We start from the raw sequence: 16,201 nt of genomic DNA, 5'->3' as shown, positions 1-16,201 counted from the left end.
TCTATGCAGGGTCAACTACTTCAGCAAGCCAACTTCCTGGGTGCTGCTGTGTCCTTCCTATTGCATTTATCAGAAGCACCCAAGGTCAGATTTTTCTCTTTCTGGGTGACAATCGGTATCACCCGTGTGATCCTCCCATTATAAAGCTCCCCATCACCTTGCCACCCCAGTGATTTTAGCACCTTTTACAGAATTTTAAAGCACAGACAGGGCTGGAAGAGATCTGAGAAATCCACTCGTTTTCTTACTCATCCCACAAATATCTGTTGAGCATCTCCTATGTGCCAGGCAGGGAGTTGCAGTGAACAGAACCAACATGATCCTCGGGATCATGGAGCCTACAGTCAGATGGGGCAGACGACAAACTCATGAGTAAGCAGATGCACCAACAAGAGACCTGTCTTTGAAGGCTGGACCTATGCGGAGAGCTACCATACAGTGAGGTGACAACAGCTACTGGTCTCAGGTGAACACTTTCTGATGAGTGACCAGGGAGAGCCTCCCTAGGAGAGGACATTGGAGCTCAATCCAGCCATGCAGAAATAGGGGTGCACTGCAGGGAGAGGGACGAGCTGGTGTAGGCAGAGAACTTGGGCATCCACTAGGGGGGAAACAGCGTGCTGAAGTGGTGAGCAGTGGGGAGGCCAGTGAGGAGACGGCTGGGATAAAGAGCCAGGACTGACAGTGGCTCAGGCCTGGATGGTGGAGTAAGGGGCGATGGCTGGTCCAGCACCCCTTCAACCCCCTTTTATGGCTGAGGCACTGAGCTCAGAATGGCAGGGAGGTGGTGTTCATTGAACAGCTACCTGCACCAGTCTCTCAAGACCGCACAGCATGCTATGTAGAAGTCACCTGTACCTGTTCTACAGATGAGGCCAGTGAACAGTGAAGTCACCTGCTCAAGGGTAGAGAAGCAGAGGTGGAAAGGAAGGTGGACCCAGGTCTGGTGGGGTTCTGACTCTCCAGAGTCATCCCACGCTGAGATGACCACTGCAGGGCCAGGTTGCCTCAAATCTTGGCTCTGGCACCTCTAAGCCCTGTGACCTGGACTAAGATCATACTCCTTCTCCATGCCTCAGTTTCCTAATCTGTAAAGTGGAAATAATATTTGCCCAAGGAGCACAGCAAGGCCAATATGGGGTGGTCCAACCTCGCCCCCCTACTCCCAGCCCTGCCTTTGGGGCCCACACGAGTCACCTTAGCATAGAGTGCAGGCAGCTTCATACTCCCCCATACAGACACACAAAGGGTTAAACCCAGACTCCTTCCTCCATCCCAATTCTGGCCCTTGCTGACTCTGCTCCCCCTCCTTCTCGCAGCTATTCTGGGACAATGGAGGCAGCAGATGGCCTGTTCCCTCCACCCGACCCTCGGAATCCGAGAACAACCAGAAAGCACCAGAGCAGACCGGCCAGCCGTCTTCCACATACGGGGTGGAGAGGACCGTGGCTCTGGAGCACACACTCCGTCCCCACCAGGCTGCAGAACCAGAGGTGACCCCTGCTCACTCACACCCCACGAGCCTACCATTAGGACAGCCCAGAAAGACAGGAGGCTTTGGAAGAACCCCAGCACTGGCTCAGCACCTGACCCGCTGTGCGACCACAGCACGTGGCCTCTCTGGGCCTCAGGCCGCTCCCTGGGAAACAAGGGCCAAGGCTCTGGTGCTCAGTGGTTCCAGACATCGCAGAGTTGCAGCAGAGACAAGGTCCTTCAAGGCCAGGAGGATGTGTTCCAAAGGAGGCCCCAGCCCTGGATGCATAGGTCAGAGCCCCTGCAACCCTTAGGATCTCTCCTCCCTCCTCCCCCAGCCCAAGCCCCACTGTGACCTAGCTTCATGCTGGGCGTGACATGGGTAGGAGAAAAGACTTCCCATCCCTAACCCTCCCCTACCATACACCACCATGATCACTTCATTCATTCATCCAACCTCTTTGGGACTTGGCATTCATTCAGCTCCTGCCTTGGTTATCAAATCGCCCCTTTATCTGACACCAGGGGCTGAATCCCTCAGCTCCAAGTCTCCATTTTGCCTTTCCTGATTCTTTGGCTATGCTCACCCTAGGCCCTGAGGGCAGAGGAAAGAAGGAATAGCTTTCACATACCAGCACCTCATGGTACACACGTATTCACACATGTGTACATTATACACACATGTGTGATAGGGCACAGACACATACATACACCACACATAAGTCTTATGCCCAGATGTGTGTAGAAGGGTACACACCGCACACACATACCCATGCACATCCTAACACACCCCGGCACGCCACGACACACACACTAATAGCAGTCACCATTCACTATGCCAATAGCAGTCACTTCTTTCTCTATGCCAGGCTCTGTGCTGTGCCCTTTACAAACACTGTATATCAGCCCATGAACATGGTGTTCTTTTTCTCATCTATAACATAGGCAAACAGGCCAGAGAGCAAGTGGATTCCCCAAGGTTACACAGCTGGCAAGGGCAGAGCAAGGATGTATAGCTTAGGACCCAAATTAGCACTACCATCACCACTGTAGCAAACAGATCAAAACCCTGCCCCAGCCAGGAATACTTTGGCTATGTATAAAAATAAATAAAAATTAAAATTAAAAAAAAAAAACTGGACCAGGAGAAGCTTAAACAAATAAGGGTTTAATTTTCTTGCAGAACCAGGTGCTGGAAAGAACAAGGGTAGATGATTGTCTTGGCCTTTCCTTCATGGCAGCAAGATGGCTGCCCCAGATCCAGACATTACACCCACATTCACAGCAGGAAGATGAGGTATGGGGCCACAAACTTTCCCCAGAATCCTTTCCACTGGCTTTGCTTAGTTCACATTAACAGACAGCTCTGGCTCCGGCCAGAGCCAGATGGAACACATGGTAGCTCCTAACAGCAAGGGAGGCTGAGAAAGTGAGCAAAAGGATCATCAAGATTGACTGGGACCCGTCATGATCCATTATCTTGTCTGGGCAGGCTGATACTCCAAACAAAATCGGGTTCTGTTAGCAAGGGGTAGAGAGCAAGGAGCTGGAGACTGGTCAGCAAAAACAGTATCTGCCACAATGTCTGCACTCTGCCACTTTTCCATCTGGGTCTCTCAGTGGTTGGGGACCCAGCCAAGGGATCCAGGAGTGGGTGGCCCAGCATTTGACTCCAGAGGAATGACTGAGAGGCCAGAGTTGGGGGTGGAAGCCAGACCCCACCAAGAGGCCCATGTAATTCTCTAGAGGGTTAGGACCACTGAGCCCTAGCCCAGCTTAATAGTCTCCATCCTCATTCAATTTAGCCACCCAGGGCCCATGGCAGCCCAGCCTCTGGAGTCTCTCTGGCCCTAGTCCCTGGGCCGTCTAACCCTCCTCCCAGGGACCTGAGATGCCTTCACCACCATCCACCATCCAATCTTGGGCTTTCCCACCACTTGGAGGCCCTGCCAGGGACTGCCCACCCCAGGGCACTTGCCACAAGTACTCAGGGCTGCCTTGGGAGGCGAGGAACAACCAGAGGTCTCAGCCCAACAGTTGCCCAGTAGTTGGGGGTTCACTGGGCCTCCAGCTGTGGGCACCAGGGAGTATCTGGGTAGAGGAGACAATGTAGGGAGCGAAACCTATGGAGAGACCAGAAATGGACAAGACGGTCACCCCCACTCCTACCCTCACCCCCACGGGCTCCTAGGGAAGCGCACATCATAAAGATGGTTTGGAGCAGGGTTTCTCTACCTCAGCACTATTAACACTCGGGGCCAGATAATTCTTTGTTGTGGGGACTGTCCTATCCATTGTAGGATGTTTGGCAGCATCCCTGGACTCTACCCACTAGATGCCAGTAGCATCTCCCCAAGTCATAACAATCAAAAACGTCTCCAGACATTGTCAAATGTGAGTCTTCAAAGGCCAGAGAAACCACGAAGGGACCTTAGTTGAGACTGGACCATCTAACCACATATATCTGAGTCGCCAGTTGACTCCAGCCCCATTAGGCAGAAACCTATGGATTCTAGGATCTTCAGGCCTAGAGAGAATTTAACATCAGGTCTTAAATCTCCTGCCAGTACAGCCATAGTTTGCACACTTCCACTGATGGGGAGCTCACCCCACGGGAAGGCAGCTCCCAGGCCCCAGGGCCCTTGGAATAGTTATGAGCCTTCTGCCTCCAAACAGACATCTCTGCAGAACTTCAGAACCAGGATTCCTGGTTCCCCCAAGGGTTACATACTTCAGATAAATACAAAGTTCAGACAGAAGGCCTTTTGGAGGGGTCCCCCCTGCCAACTCCGCAACTGAATTTGACACCACCCTCCTCTCTTCCTACCCTCCTCTCATTCTAGTCAAACTGGCTTCCTTTACTTTCTTGAGAGCACCTTGTTCCCTCCTGCCACAATATGTCACAGGTGGTGCTGCTATAAGCTGCTCTACAGCAACTGAGGGATGAGCTGAACAGCCCTAACCTCCCTGTGGCCAGTTTTGGGGATAGAACTGGAAGGTACCCAACTGGCATCTTAGCCCCCATTCCAATCCTGTACCCACTGAAAAAAAAAAAACAAAACATTGAAGAGTATCAAAGATACAAAGAGCCTACAAAAGATCAAATAAAAATTCCCTATCAGTGCTCGAAGGTCCTCCATTAGTGTCTCTTTTGCTTGGTGAAGACTTTTCAGACTTCCAAGGTCTCCTGAAGAATCCCAGAGGATCAGGGCTGGAAGAGCCCTTCAGATCTGCAACACCCAGCTTCCTCATGTTACCAAATGGGGAGACTGAGGCCCAGAGAGGGCAAAGCACACGCCCAAGATAACGTAGCAAGCCAGCGGTAAAGCAGGAACTGAAATCCACACCCTCCGCGCTCTGTTCGGTTGGCCCCAAGGCCTCTCTCACTTCCTCCCTCCTGCTCTCCCATCTTTGGGTGCCTGAACTCAGCCCCCACCCTTCCTATTCTACAGTTTCAGCCCCCAGACCTACCTGGAAGGGTCCTCCTCAGGGGAGAAGGGGCCCTGGAGCTTAATGACGTTGAGCTTCCCCTCAAAGACACCATAGCTGAGGGTGACCTGGGCACAGAGAAGTGAAGAAGAGAAGAAAGATTGGGGTGCTCCACTGGGGACCCCACAAGGAGCGCAGAATTTGAGGAGAAGCAGGAAGGCACAGAGGGCATTTTGAGGGCACAGAAAGGCTGCCTCTGAGCCTGAAACCTCATTAGCAGTGGGTGTGTCACAGAGGAGCTCACCCCACTCCCCAAGTTCTTTAAGCTTATAGAGCAATTTCAAGCCCAAATCTCATTTGCACCCTCAACAGTCCAGCTTACCTAGGAGTTGGAATGATTCCTTCATCTATAGATTGGGAAACTGAGGCTCAAGAGGGGAAGGCACCTTTCCAGGAAGTTCCATGCATGGATGGAGATTTCCTGGGACTCGCTGTGGGGCCCTGACAAATCCCTCTCCACCCAGAGCCTCAAGTTTGTCCATGGGCAATGAGGACTCAGGATAATGGCCCCAATGGTAGACTGTGGGCTTTGGGACCACCCAAACAGGGTTCAAATCCCCCTCTTCCATGGACGAGTTGTGTGCCGTGGCTAGCTCCACCCTCTGGGCCTCCATTTATGCATCTGTAGGATGGGAATAACGTTAGCACCATGCATGTGAATGTTGTGAGGAACCAGAGAGATAAAGAGGATAGAGCCCCCACAGTGGTGCCTGGTTCAGTGGGTGCTCCAGAAGCCCCTTTAGGGTACCCTGGTTTTGGTTACCCCAAATCCACCCCACTTTTCTGGCTTCCGGCCCTCTGGTCCTTATGGGACTAACTCCACACCCCAGTTCCAGGCCTAGCCAAATTATACTAATTCTGGGTGCTGGTAGGAGACAGGTCATGTGACCCAGTGGGGCCATCAGACCAATGAGTGCCAGCCTGGGGATGTGACGGAAGGAGGTGCTCTCTTCCCAATAGTGAGAGAAACCTGGGGCTGCCATCTTGCCAGCACAAGGGGCCTGCATGCCTGAGAACGAGGCCAACACGGGGGAGGGCAGGTAAAAAAGGGAATAGAGTCTGAGAGCCCAGACCCAGCCCGATCTGGCAAGTCAAGCCAAGCCCTCAGCTTCTCAGGAGCACAGGCCCAGTCTGTGTTGCTTTTTTATCACTTGCAGCCAAAAAGGTTCTGACTCACACTGTTGGGCAGCAGATCCCAGAGACCTTCCCAGACAGGGCTGAACACCCATGAGCTGGAGAGCAGCATCTGCAAGGCAGTGCCAGTTGGACCTCCTGGGTGGTGGGATGGGTGGGTGTCCCATCCCACCACCTTATGCTTGAGTGTCCTCACTGAAGACCTGGTCCTTCCCAGTAACATCTGAGTTAGAAGGGAAAGCAGCAAGCAGTGGACAGTTAAGCTTTGATGAAGGAAGGGGCTACTGACAGGCAAAGTTGGAAAGGGCAGGCTTGGCCCCTTTGGAGGGGTGTGGGGAGGATGGGAGAAAGGAGAGAGGAACAGGAGGCAGCAGGTGGGGAGCAGGGCTGTCTGAACCTGAAGACAAGCTTCATCTCGTCTGTGCAGTTCCTTCCAGCTGGCATTTGGGGACCAGATCAAGAATTTTAGCATCACAACTGCCAGCCCTTGAGGGTTGGAGGTGGTAAGTCAATGCACGCCCTTAAGTGGGTCCTTTGCCACCCTGAGTCTCAGTTTCCCCATCAGTAGGCATAGCCCAAACACAAACACCTCCCCCACTGCCACCTGCCCAAGGCTGGCTTACCTGCTTTGGGAGCTGGGAAGCCCCCAGCAGCTGTAGGGTCTCCAGGTGGGAGTGAAAGAGAGGACTGGGCTGCAGGTAGCCACCCAGCTTGCACTCAATGATGTAGCCCACGGTACAGTCATCAGGCAGCCGGATGAGGGCGGATGTTTCCACAAAGCGGGGGCCGCTGAGAAACAGAGCCATTCAATGCCACTGGCCTGGGCCCTCAACACTTAGAGCTTCTCCCTGCCTCCCAGGAGGCCCTCCACTGGGACCAGCTAGCAGAGCAGAGCTCGGCTCTAGCATCTGCCTCCTGCGTACCGTGTGAGCTCCTATGCTCTCTCTCAAGCCCTTCCCGCTGCAAAGGCCCCACACACACAACAGGTGCCACCACCTCTCAACGCCGCTCACCCTCCCCCACCCACCTGCGGATCTCTGCTTACCTGGCCCATGGAGCCATCTTCAAAGCTAGTTTGCGGTTGATACAGAAGCCAGCACCCCCAGTGGCGAACCAGAACTGCACCAGCCTCTGGGGGAAAGAGAACAGGAGGGCCAAGGAGCAGAGTAAGCCTGGAGTTTGGAAGGAGCTGCCAAACACAGAACTTGCTCCTCTAGGCTACTGAAGTGAGCAGATGCCCCAAGAATGAGTGCAGGGCCACACCCCTTGATCCACTGATTGGCTCAGCAATAGTCACATGATTTAGGCCAGCCAATCGGAGTCTTCTCCTGAGCTCTATATTGCTAACTGTAAGGAAGAGATGCTTTTACAGGGTCACCAGCTGCAAGCTGTAATCCTGATGCCACCTATACTGGGCCATGTACACTGGCCTCACTACTCCCAACTCCTGGGACCAAGAAAACTTTTCCACGAAAGGAAAGAATGAGGCCTTTCACAGAGTAAGAGAGAATAGACAGTCCTGTGAGCCCTTGAGGCCAGCAAACTCTTGACACTGCAATCTCAGGAACCAATAACAACCCTTTAGAATTTAAACCATTTTCTTCCCCTGCCCAGCATCACCAAGGCCTTTTCTACCTCCTCTGTGAGGACCCGTGAATTCACCCATGGATTCCTCTAAGGTTCTTGAGAAACACTGTACCCTTTCAGCTGTACCATCTCCTGGTCAAACAAGTTCTCTAAGGTTACCTTCTCCCAGGTACACAGTTGGTGCTTCATTGATGCATGTTGCATTGGGTTGAGTTAGCTCCCACGATGAGCAGTGAAAAGAACCTTCATCAGGGAGTTGGGAAGCCTGCCTCCTCCACTGCACAGCTCAAAGCAGAACTTTGAGAGTCATTGCCTCTCTCTGGGCCTCTGATTTGTCACCTGTGAGCGCATCATCGGCTCTAAGTTCTTAAACCTGATGGTTTTCCTGGCCCAGAGGTATTCCCCTAAAAACCTCTATGAGCTTACTTTTGGAAATCCCACTTGCTTAGAGAGAGGTCAGAGCTCAATAAAGCAGAATGAATGGCTTCTTGAGTAGCTGACACAGAAAAAGCTTATAAATATAAATGCTTATTTAATGAATTAATGAGCACACGGCTTCCACTCCCAGATAATTATAGTAACGACAGCAGTAACAAAGAGCTGCCTAACCCTGAGCATTAACTGTGCCAAGCTCTTTGCTAAGGATTATGCTACAGATGAGGGGACTGAGGTTCATAGAAATAAAGTCACTCGCCTGAGGTCCCGGCTGGGACTGACCTCAAGCCGGAGCCACCCCGAGGGACCTCAGGATCTGATCAGGCCGAGGGCAGAGTCCTGGCATCCCCCTGGTAGGATGTGTGCCAAGGAAGCCATTCGTGCATGTTCAGCGGGCGGGGCTTGGATGTGCCCAGCAGGATGCTGAACCTGCACAGGAAGAACACAGCTCAGAGATGAAGGCTGAGCTGAGTCGCGTACTGATTGCTAACACCAGTGTCTATTACATGCCAGGTCCCATCCCAAGCACTTAAATAGATGACACTTAGCTTTTTTTTACTCACGACCACCCTATAAGTCAGGGACTATTATCACCCATTTCACAGATGAGAAAACTGAGGTACGGAGAGGTAAGTTGACTTCAATCAAGGTCACGAAGCCAGGAGATGGCAGGGCTGGCATGTGAACAGGGCTGGCAGAGAGTCTGGCTGTAGAGCAGAGTTCTCAACCTCGAAGGTCGGGGGCAAGGTGGTATGGGAGCCCGAGAGACCCCCTAGACCCACCTAGAATGACTCACATGCACACACCCTGGAGCTCAGGAGAGTTTAATTAAGACTCAGAGGCTGATTAGCTGCTAATTAAGGTTTTGCGTTTCCTGCTCTTGGTTTCCCTGATGAAGCAGATGGTGACCTAGGGAGGGAGACAGCCCCACAGCAGGGCCCAGCTCCTGCTGCAGGCTCCGCCTCCAGGCAAGGGACCCCCTGACTTGCCTTTTTCTTGGGGCCAAAGAAGCCCTAGAGGCCTTGGCCTCCCCAGTCCCGAAAGCCTGGTGGCATCCTGGGGACAGAGAAAAACCATGCAACATACTTAGACTAAAAAATTCTTCTTTGTTTATCTGAAAGTCAGATTTAACAGGTATCCTGGGTTTTGTTTATTTATTTTCTAAACCTGGCAAGCTTAATCAGTGTCCATCAAGATCTGGAGCTGAAGCTGGTGCGGGGGACCCTATTGTGCCAGGTGTCAACTCTTCAGTTGCTGGTCAGTGAAGTCTGCAGTGGGGTCACCCAGGGGAGGTGAGAATTCGGGGGTCAGAGGCAGCGGCAATTTACCACCTGGCCCAGCAGCATTCAGCATCTAAAGAACCTGCACGACTACACGATGACACCAGGTGACTAGCTGCCCAGCGGTGGAGTCGGGAAGCCTCAGCTCACCCCACACGCGCTTCATTAGAAGCCAGTGCTCCTCAATGACCAAGGCCCTACTATGTGACAGTCTCTCTGCCTTACCAGCATCATCTGTCTCCCCATTTCACAGAGAAGGCTGAGGATCAGAGACAAATCCACCAGCCCAAACACACAGCGACAAGGCCAAATCTGAAACCCGGAAAACCCTCCCGACTCCTCCACAGCCCTGCCCCAGCCTGGCCCCTCCCCAGCCTGACCCTGACCCCAAATCTGGCCTGGCCTAGGCTGTGGTGGCCAGCATACAAAGGAGTCAGGGAGGAACAGACCGTGCGGTTGTGGGGCCGCGGCTCAGAAGCGTGGATAGGCCGGTTCAGGCTAGGCCGACCTACGTAGGCGTCGAGGGCCTGTGGGAAGGCCTTTAGCAGCTTCAGCAGTGCCCTTGGGTTCACATAGTTGTCATCATCCACGTGGCAGAACCACCTGTAGGGATGGACATGTGGCCAATGAGCTTGGAGTGGGGTTCCTAAAGGCTGCCAGCCAGCCAGACTCTGCCTGTGCCCCCTAAATCAGTCAATGAGCAGTTACAGGGCAAGGGCGGCTCATATGTGAGGCGCCTGTTCTATGCCAGGCAGCATCTTGTGTAAGATCTTGAAGAAGGTGTGTCCATGTAACAGATGAGGACTATGACTCAGAAAGGTTAAGACACTTGCCCAAGATCACACAGCCAGTGAATGACAGGATTTGAATCCAGACGGTCTGCCCAAAGACAGACCACAGTAGGTCCTGCATGATGGAATTTAATTCACAGGACCCAGATGACTTCATGTTTTTGAAAATGACGTTTTCAACACAACACCCCATTCAGGAACTGGCGTGAGGCAAATGTCACACCTGTCCCCAGAGACCCAAGTACACTCACCTCAGCCCACTGGCCAAGAAGGCATCAAACTCAGCAGCCATCTTGCAAGACAGGGCGGGGTGGCTGTGCTCCGCAGAACAGTTGGTGACCACAAGGTGTGGCCCTGGAGAAGCGAAGACTAGTCAGGAACCCCTGCCCGGTTCCTCCCCACAGCTCTGCACACTCTGCGACAATGTAGAGCAAGGTCTCGGAGAGCCTGGAGTAGTCTACCCAGTCCCATTTTACACATGGGGAAACTGAGGTCAGGGAGGGCTGACCCGCCCAGAAGCCCAGAGCTGACGGAAAACAGGTTAGGCTGGTGCCCAGATGTCCAGGGTCTTGTCTGGCACAGTCCCTCTCCACACCCACACCCATTTCCAGGGAAGAAGCCTGCTCCCGTCCTGAGCCAAGGAGAATCCCCACGTGCCATGGCCGAGCAGCCTTGTTTCCTGGGGGCTCCCAGGCCAGGGGATAGCCACCCCACCCAGGTCAGGCAGAGTTACCCAGTCTCTCCTGGAGGCCTTTATCCGGGCTGTCAGTAAAGATGAATGTCTGGGAAAGAAAAAGAGAAGTCAGGACTGGGCTCAGCCAAGGGCACTCTGGGGGGTCAGCCCACAGCCCACCACAGCCAAGCCCCCAACGAACCCCAATCCAGGTACACACACACATAGCAGACCTCTGTCCTCCTTCAGTGATAGACACAAATTCCTCTCATAGCCACGCACTCCTTCAAGACAACACGAGTTTCCGCTAGGCTACCCCCCTACAAACACACACACACACGCACACACACACACACACACACACACACATACAGACACACGCACAGTCCCACTTAGCTCCTCCACAATCACTTATACACAACACTATGTCAGGAGACAGACCGATGTGAAAAGACCCACACATTGGGACACCACTTAGGGAGATAGTCACAACTTTCACAGTCGCACAAACTCCCTGTGCGAGTGCAGGGGCCCTGACACATCTCGGAAATCTTGTATCAAGATCCGATCCAGCTCTCCCAGGTCGGACAGGCACCCCACCGGGACCTTTCACACTCCTGGGCCCTGACAACTCACTGAGCATCGAGACGGGTGTAGTACTCTGTCCCCTTCACAGACGGCACAACTGAGGCTAAGGGACAGCCCAAGGCTGTACAGTTGGCAAGTGTAAGCTGGGATTCGAACCCACGGGCCTCAGACCTCTCCCTTGCTCTCAAACCCCACTGCAGCCATGACTTATCCCCATTCGTCCCTATTGACCTAACAGACCCCTCAGACTCAGTGCTTCAAGACTGAGCACTGACCACCCCCACCCCAAGACCTGTATTCCTCTTGGTCTCCCCATCTTGCTTGGACCCGATACTTGGGGTCACCATGTCTCCTCTCTTTCTCTCGCACCCCCTATCCGGTCTGTCAGCACATGCTGTCCACCCGGGGTACATCCTCTCCCCACCAGCCTCCAGGGCCACCCCATGGCCCAGCCCACCCTTGTCACCTCCTGCCTGCTTTGCCGCAGTCACCTTTTCCCTGGGCTCCCTGCTCTGTCCTACCCCCAACCTCACGTCCGTTTTCAACACAGCTCCCAAGGGAGCCAGTAAAAGAAGTCAGGCCTTTCTACCCCTGCTCCTTGGCAAACTTTTGCCACCAAACAGCCAGTGGAGATAGTGGAACTCTCTCAAGTTTGCAGCATGGGCCAAATGGGTCAGGGAACATTGTTGATGGGCAAGCAAGCCCCAGTGAATCAGTGATGGGGGGTAGGAGCGGGAGGGGCCCTGAAGCAGGGCCGGGGGCTGGGCAGGGTGTATGGCAAGCCTGAGGTTGGCACCAGCAGCGGGCAATTTCCTCTGAGCGAGGGTTGTACTTGGTGTGTTTAAAGAGGGGACCCTGACAATGGTTAAAACCTTGCAGGAAAACAAAAGGACAGGCAGCCAGCTGGGGGGGAAGGGAGGGGTTGGCCGGGGGCCATCTGCTACAGAAGAGGGGAGATGTGGGGCCATCACTGCTCCCCACACCCCTCCTACCCCTGCCCCCAAGGGGATTGTGGGGAAGAGAAAGGCTCCTCACAGATCACAAAACATGCCTCCTCCAGCCCGCCCCCTCTGAATGGGACAAGGGCCAGAGCACGAGCCCCAGCCCGCTTCCACAAAGGCCCACCTGCCACCAGGCCGCCCTTAACCAGCTGGGGTGGGTGCCCAGCCCTGGAGTTAACCAGCTCAGGCCCGCTTCTGATGGCAGAGCTGAGAGAGGCTCCAAGATCCTTCCATCCTGTGAAGATGGGGAAACTGAGGGCTAAAACACGGAGGGCCTGGGTCAAAGTCATAGAGATGAGCCAAGGAGTGGAGACAAAGTGGGCCCAGATGCAGTGGCGAGCGTGGTCTCCCCGCACCCCCTCCTCTTCCTCTGTTTGAGCATCTTTCCTTTTCTCAACTCTGTCTTAAAGGACAAAATTCTAGACTCTGCCCCTGGCACTGGGGGTGAGGGCAGGTGTCTGAGTGAATTCATCTCCTACCTCTGCTTAACTGTGCTCAGTTTCCTCGCTTGTGAAATGGGAATATCAATAGTGTCGGCTGGGGAAACCTTCCCCTTACCCCTTTAGTTCTTCTGGCTGGTTGAATAATTCAAATGATTTACAGCAGATTAACAGGAGAAAGTCAAATTTTTATAGGTGTGCATGGGGAATTCACATACGTATGAAAATTCCAAAGACAGTGAGGATTCTGGACTAAGAAGGGAGAGGCAGGCAATTCAGAGGTAGATGAGAAAGAGCAAACATTTGGTAAACAAATTCTTACAGGGCTAGAAATAATGGGACACAAAGGAGAATCTAACGAACAGATTTTTGCTTGAATCCTCTGTCTGCCACACTTGATTCAAATATGCTAAGGTAACAAAGCTAAAGTTCCCTCCCTGAAGCAGCTTTTTCTAGCTGAATCTCCTTAGGCAAGAAAGGCAGGAGTAAAAACCTCTTCTTGAGTTTGTTGGGCTTTAATCGTTTTCGGCTTGAAATAATCTGCGTGCCAGGGAGGCACATTTTGAGGGAACTCCTCCCAACCCCCACAATAGCTACCACTCGGGATCATTATGAGGGGTAAATAGGGTGATGCATCTGACACGCAGCCCCTTAGATGCTGAGCAGCTGGCAGGTACTCCTCTGGCTGCCTGGCTGGCATCTGGGATTGAGCTCAGGACCCAGAGGAGTTGGCTGCTTGCCTCTCTTCTGCTGGCCTGGTCCTGCCACCTAGGCTGGAGGCCTAAAGACCCTTTCTTGTAGCCCAGTGATCAGGCAGTTCCGGGATCCCAGGTCTCAGCAGAGAAGGTAGGGCCCCAGCCAGGAGGTGGGGGCTGGGTCCCACTGGGCTCTGCCCCCTCGGGCCTTCGGGACAACGCTGGCCAGCACTTCCTCCTCTCTGGCCTCAGTTTCCTCATTCGAGGCAAGGGCACCACCATAGTAATCAAGACAAGACAGGAAAGGGCCTCAGACCACGTGAGGCCACGGTCCCGGGTACACACAGACACAGCACCATAAACAGGAAGGTCTTTGGGGAGGGCCAGGCTCAGCTGCTTCCGCAAGTAGAACCAGAATCTCCCCAAGATGAGAAGTTATGCGGGGGCTTCAAGAAAGAGCCTGGGGTGCCGGGGGCCTGGCAGAGAAAGTGTTAATCCAGGGTGCTAGGACATGGGGCAGGGGGTGCCCTCTCCCCGGGAGGCTCTGACCTCTTATCAGGCATCACCTCCCCCCTCCTTAGTCTCCCAGGAGTCCCCAACCCCCTCTGAAGGCTCAGTCACTTCCTCCCACTGAGCCAGCTGCCAAAGTGGGGACAGTGCGTGTGTGTGTGTGCGTATGTGTGTGTGTAAACCTACCCCTCAGATGGTAGATTTATACACACACACGCACACACACACACGCACACACAGATGGTTCCTAACACCCCCAAATCACTGACTTCGCTTGAGGTGGGCACTGGGTGTGGGGAGGGAGAGAGCCAGGAGGGACTCCGCTTGTCAGAGCTGCCTCCAGGGACAGACATAAGCCAGGAGCCGTCACCCACATGCCCCTTGCCATAGCGTGTCTAACACACACCTTCGTTCCATGCATGTGAGCGTGCATGCACGTGAGCGTGCATGCATGTGTGCGTGCGCGCGCGCACACACACACACACAATCCCACGTGCTGGGTAGGCCCCTACCCCAACCTCGTGCCCACCACTGCCTCAGCCACCACCGTCATAGCACGTACCCTCCCTTCCTGCCTCGGAAACTGCCCTACAGGAAATGAGCACAGGAGGCAAGATGCTGCTCCCCTTGGCACACCCTTGGCACCGAGGCATGGGGGCAGGGGCTGTCAGGAATTCCAAAAGGATGCCCCCCACACCGGCCCCTTCCCCAACGGGCACTACCTATGGTCCCCTGCTCAGCAGCTCAGCCCCTGTTCTCACAGCCAGAAGGACATCACCCAGGGCCTGGACTGGAGGCATCGGCCTGGGTGCGTGTCAGCCAGGACCTCCAAGGCCTCTGCCGCAGCCGCCCAAAACCCACCATTGCCCCCAGAGCCAGGCTGGGCCAGGATGAGCAGGAGTGAAGCCTGCACTGAAACAGCCAGGGAATAAAGGCACCCCCGGAGGGACCCAGAAGCCTGGGGCAGGCGCTTAGCCTCGGAAGGAGACAGAGCAGCGAGCCTGAGGAGCAGTGGGCTCTACAGCCAGCAGGCACGGCCAGGGCTGCTGGAGTCCCCGGATCCCGGGAGTCTGGGGGAGTGGGGAGGTGGACAGGAAGCTTCTCCTGTGAGGCCTCCAAGGACCCCGGCCCAGTACAAAGGCCTCTTTGAGTCCCTCAGGCCAGGGGCCACTCCTGGGGCCCACAGCAGGCAGCTGGTCACCTGTTCCCTGATCCTGGAGACCCACGTGTCAAGCAGCAGCTCCAGGCGGGAGCGGTGGAAGGTCCGGGTCGTCTTGACTGCGATGAAGACATCCCGCAGCTGCAGCTCTGGGGGCGGATGGCTTGGCGGGCTCAGCCCCGGAGTCTCCTGAACGTCTTTCGGAGACAGGCTCAAGTGGTACCGAAGGGAGAGGAGCCCCGTGCACAGAAGGGTGAGGAGGGCTCCAGCCAGGCCCCGGAGGAGCCGGCACTGCATTGGCCCTCGGACCCCAGACGGCTCAGCCCCCCAATCCCAACTGGACGGGGAGGGGAGGCTGGTCAGGCGGGGTGCCCGGCAAAGGCAAAAGTCTGGCAGGCATCAGAGACAGGCAAGGAGGGAAGAGGTGGGAGTTAGTGCTCTGGCCCCAGAGGCCGAGCCATGGCAGCCCCTCCACCACTGCCGCCAGCCCTCCACCTGCTCTGGCTGCGCTCCCGCCGCGGGCTCTGGGGCGCCTGGCCCCGCCCCTGCCTCCAGCGCAGCCTGAGGGGCGGGGCTGCCCCCATGAGAGTCCCAGAGGTGGCTGGAAAAGAGGCAGCTGAAGGGACGGCCCCGACCCTGACAGCTGCTGCAGTGGCGGTGGGAGCAACAAACAAACTCTCTATGCCCGGATGGGAGGAAGGGGCCCTCCAGCCTTCCCACTCCCTACTCCCCTGAGATGGGCAGCGTAGCTCATTCAACACCCTTTATTTTATGGTGACCTGGGATCCAGCCTCCCAGCTTTGGCTCACACTGTTCCTCCTCCTGGTTGCTCTCCCTCAGCCATGGTCATCCACGTACCCTCCACCAGGCTTAATTCTATTTGGACTTTAAGGCTCAGCTCAAAGAGTCCCTTCTCCACGGGGCCTTCTGGGATGCCCCCTTCCAA

The 16,201-nt window shown here is 54.8% G+C and overlaps 1 protein-coding gene across 3 annotated transcripts in view; it reads right to left on the bottom strand.

Moving 5' to 3' along the window:
* MFNG (MFNG O-fucosylpeptide 3-beta-N-acetylglucosaminyltransferase) overlaps positions 1-15,806 on the bottom strand; it is a 31,299-nt gene extending 15,493 nt beyond the window's left edge. Inside the window, exons 1-8 of one of the 3 annotated variants that reach the window (XM_039877749.1) lie at positions 15,298-15,800; positions 10,923-10,971; positions 10,441-10,543; positions 9,848-10,001; positions 7,142-7,227; positions 6,720-6,885; positions 4,945-5,030; positions 2,626-3,596 (exon numbers count right to left, since the gene is read on the bottom strand). In XM_039877749.1, coding sequence (XP_039733683.1) covers positions 3,530-3,596; positions 4,945-5,030; positions 6,720-6,885; positions 7,142-7,227; positions 9,848-10,001; positions 10,441-10,543; positions 10,923-10,971; positions 15,298-15,552 — 966 coding nt within the window. In that variant the 5' untranslated portion in view covers positions 15,553-15,800 and the 3' untranslated portion in view covers positions 2,626-3,529. Of the gene's footprint in view, positions 1-2,625; positions 3,597-4,944; positions 5,031-6,719; positions 6,886-7,141; positions 7,228-9,847; positions 10,002-10,440; positions 10,544-10,922; positions 10,972-15,297 lie in introns of those variants that run through there. The other 2 variants (XM_039877748.1, XM_039877750.1) reach the window with 2 other exon arrangements.
* Positions 15,807-16,201: the final 395 nt, after the last annotated feature.

This window comes from Pteropus medius, unplaced genomic scaffold (genome assembly GCF_902729225.1).
Source record: "Pteropus medius unplaced genomic scaffold, Ma_sr-lr_union100, whole genome shotgun sequence".
Taxonomy (NCBI): Eukaryota; Metazoa; Chordata; class Mammalia; order Chiroptera; family Pteropodidae; genus Pteropus; species Pteropus medius.
The sequence above is the reverse complement of the archived record's forward strand: the minus strand, read 5'-3'. Positions and strand labels throughout refer to the sequence as shown.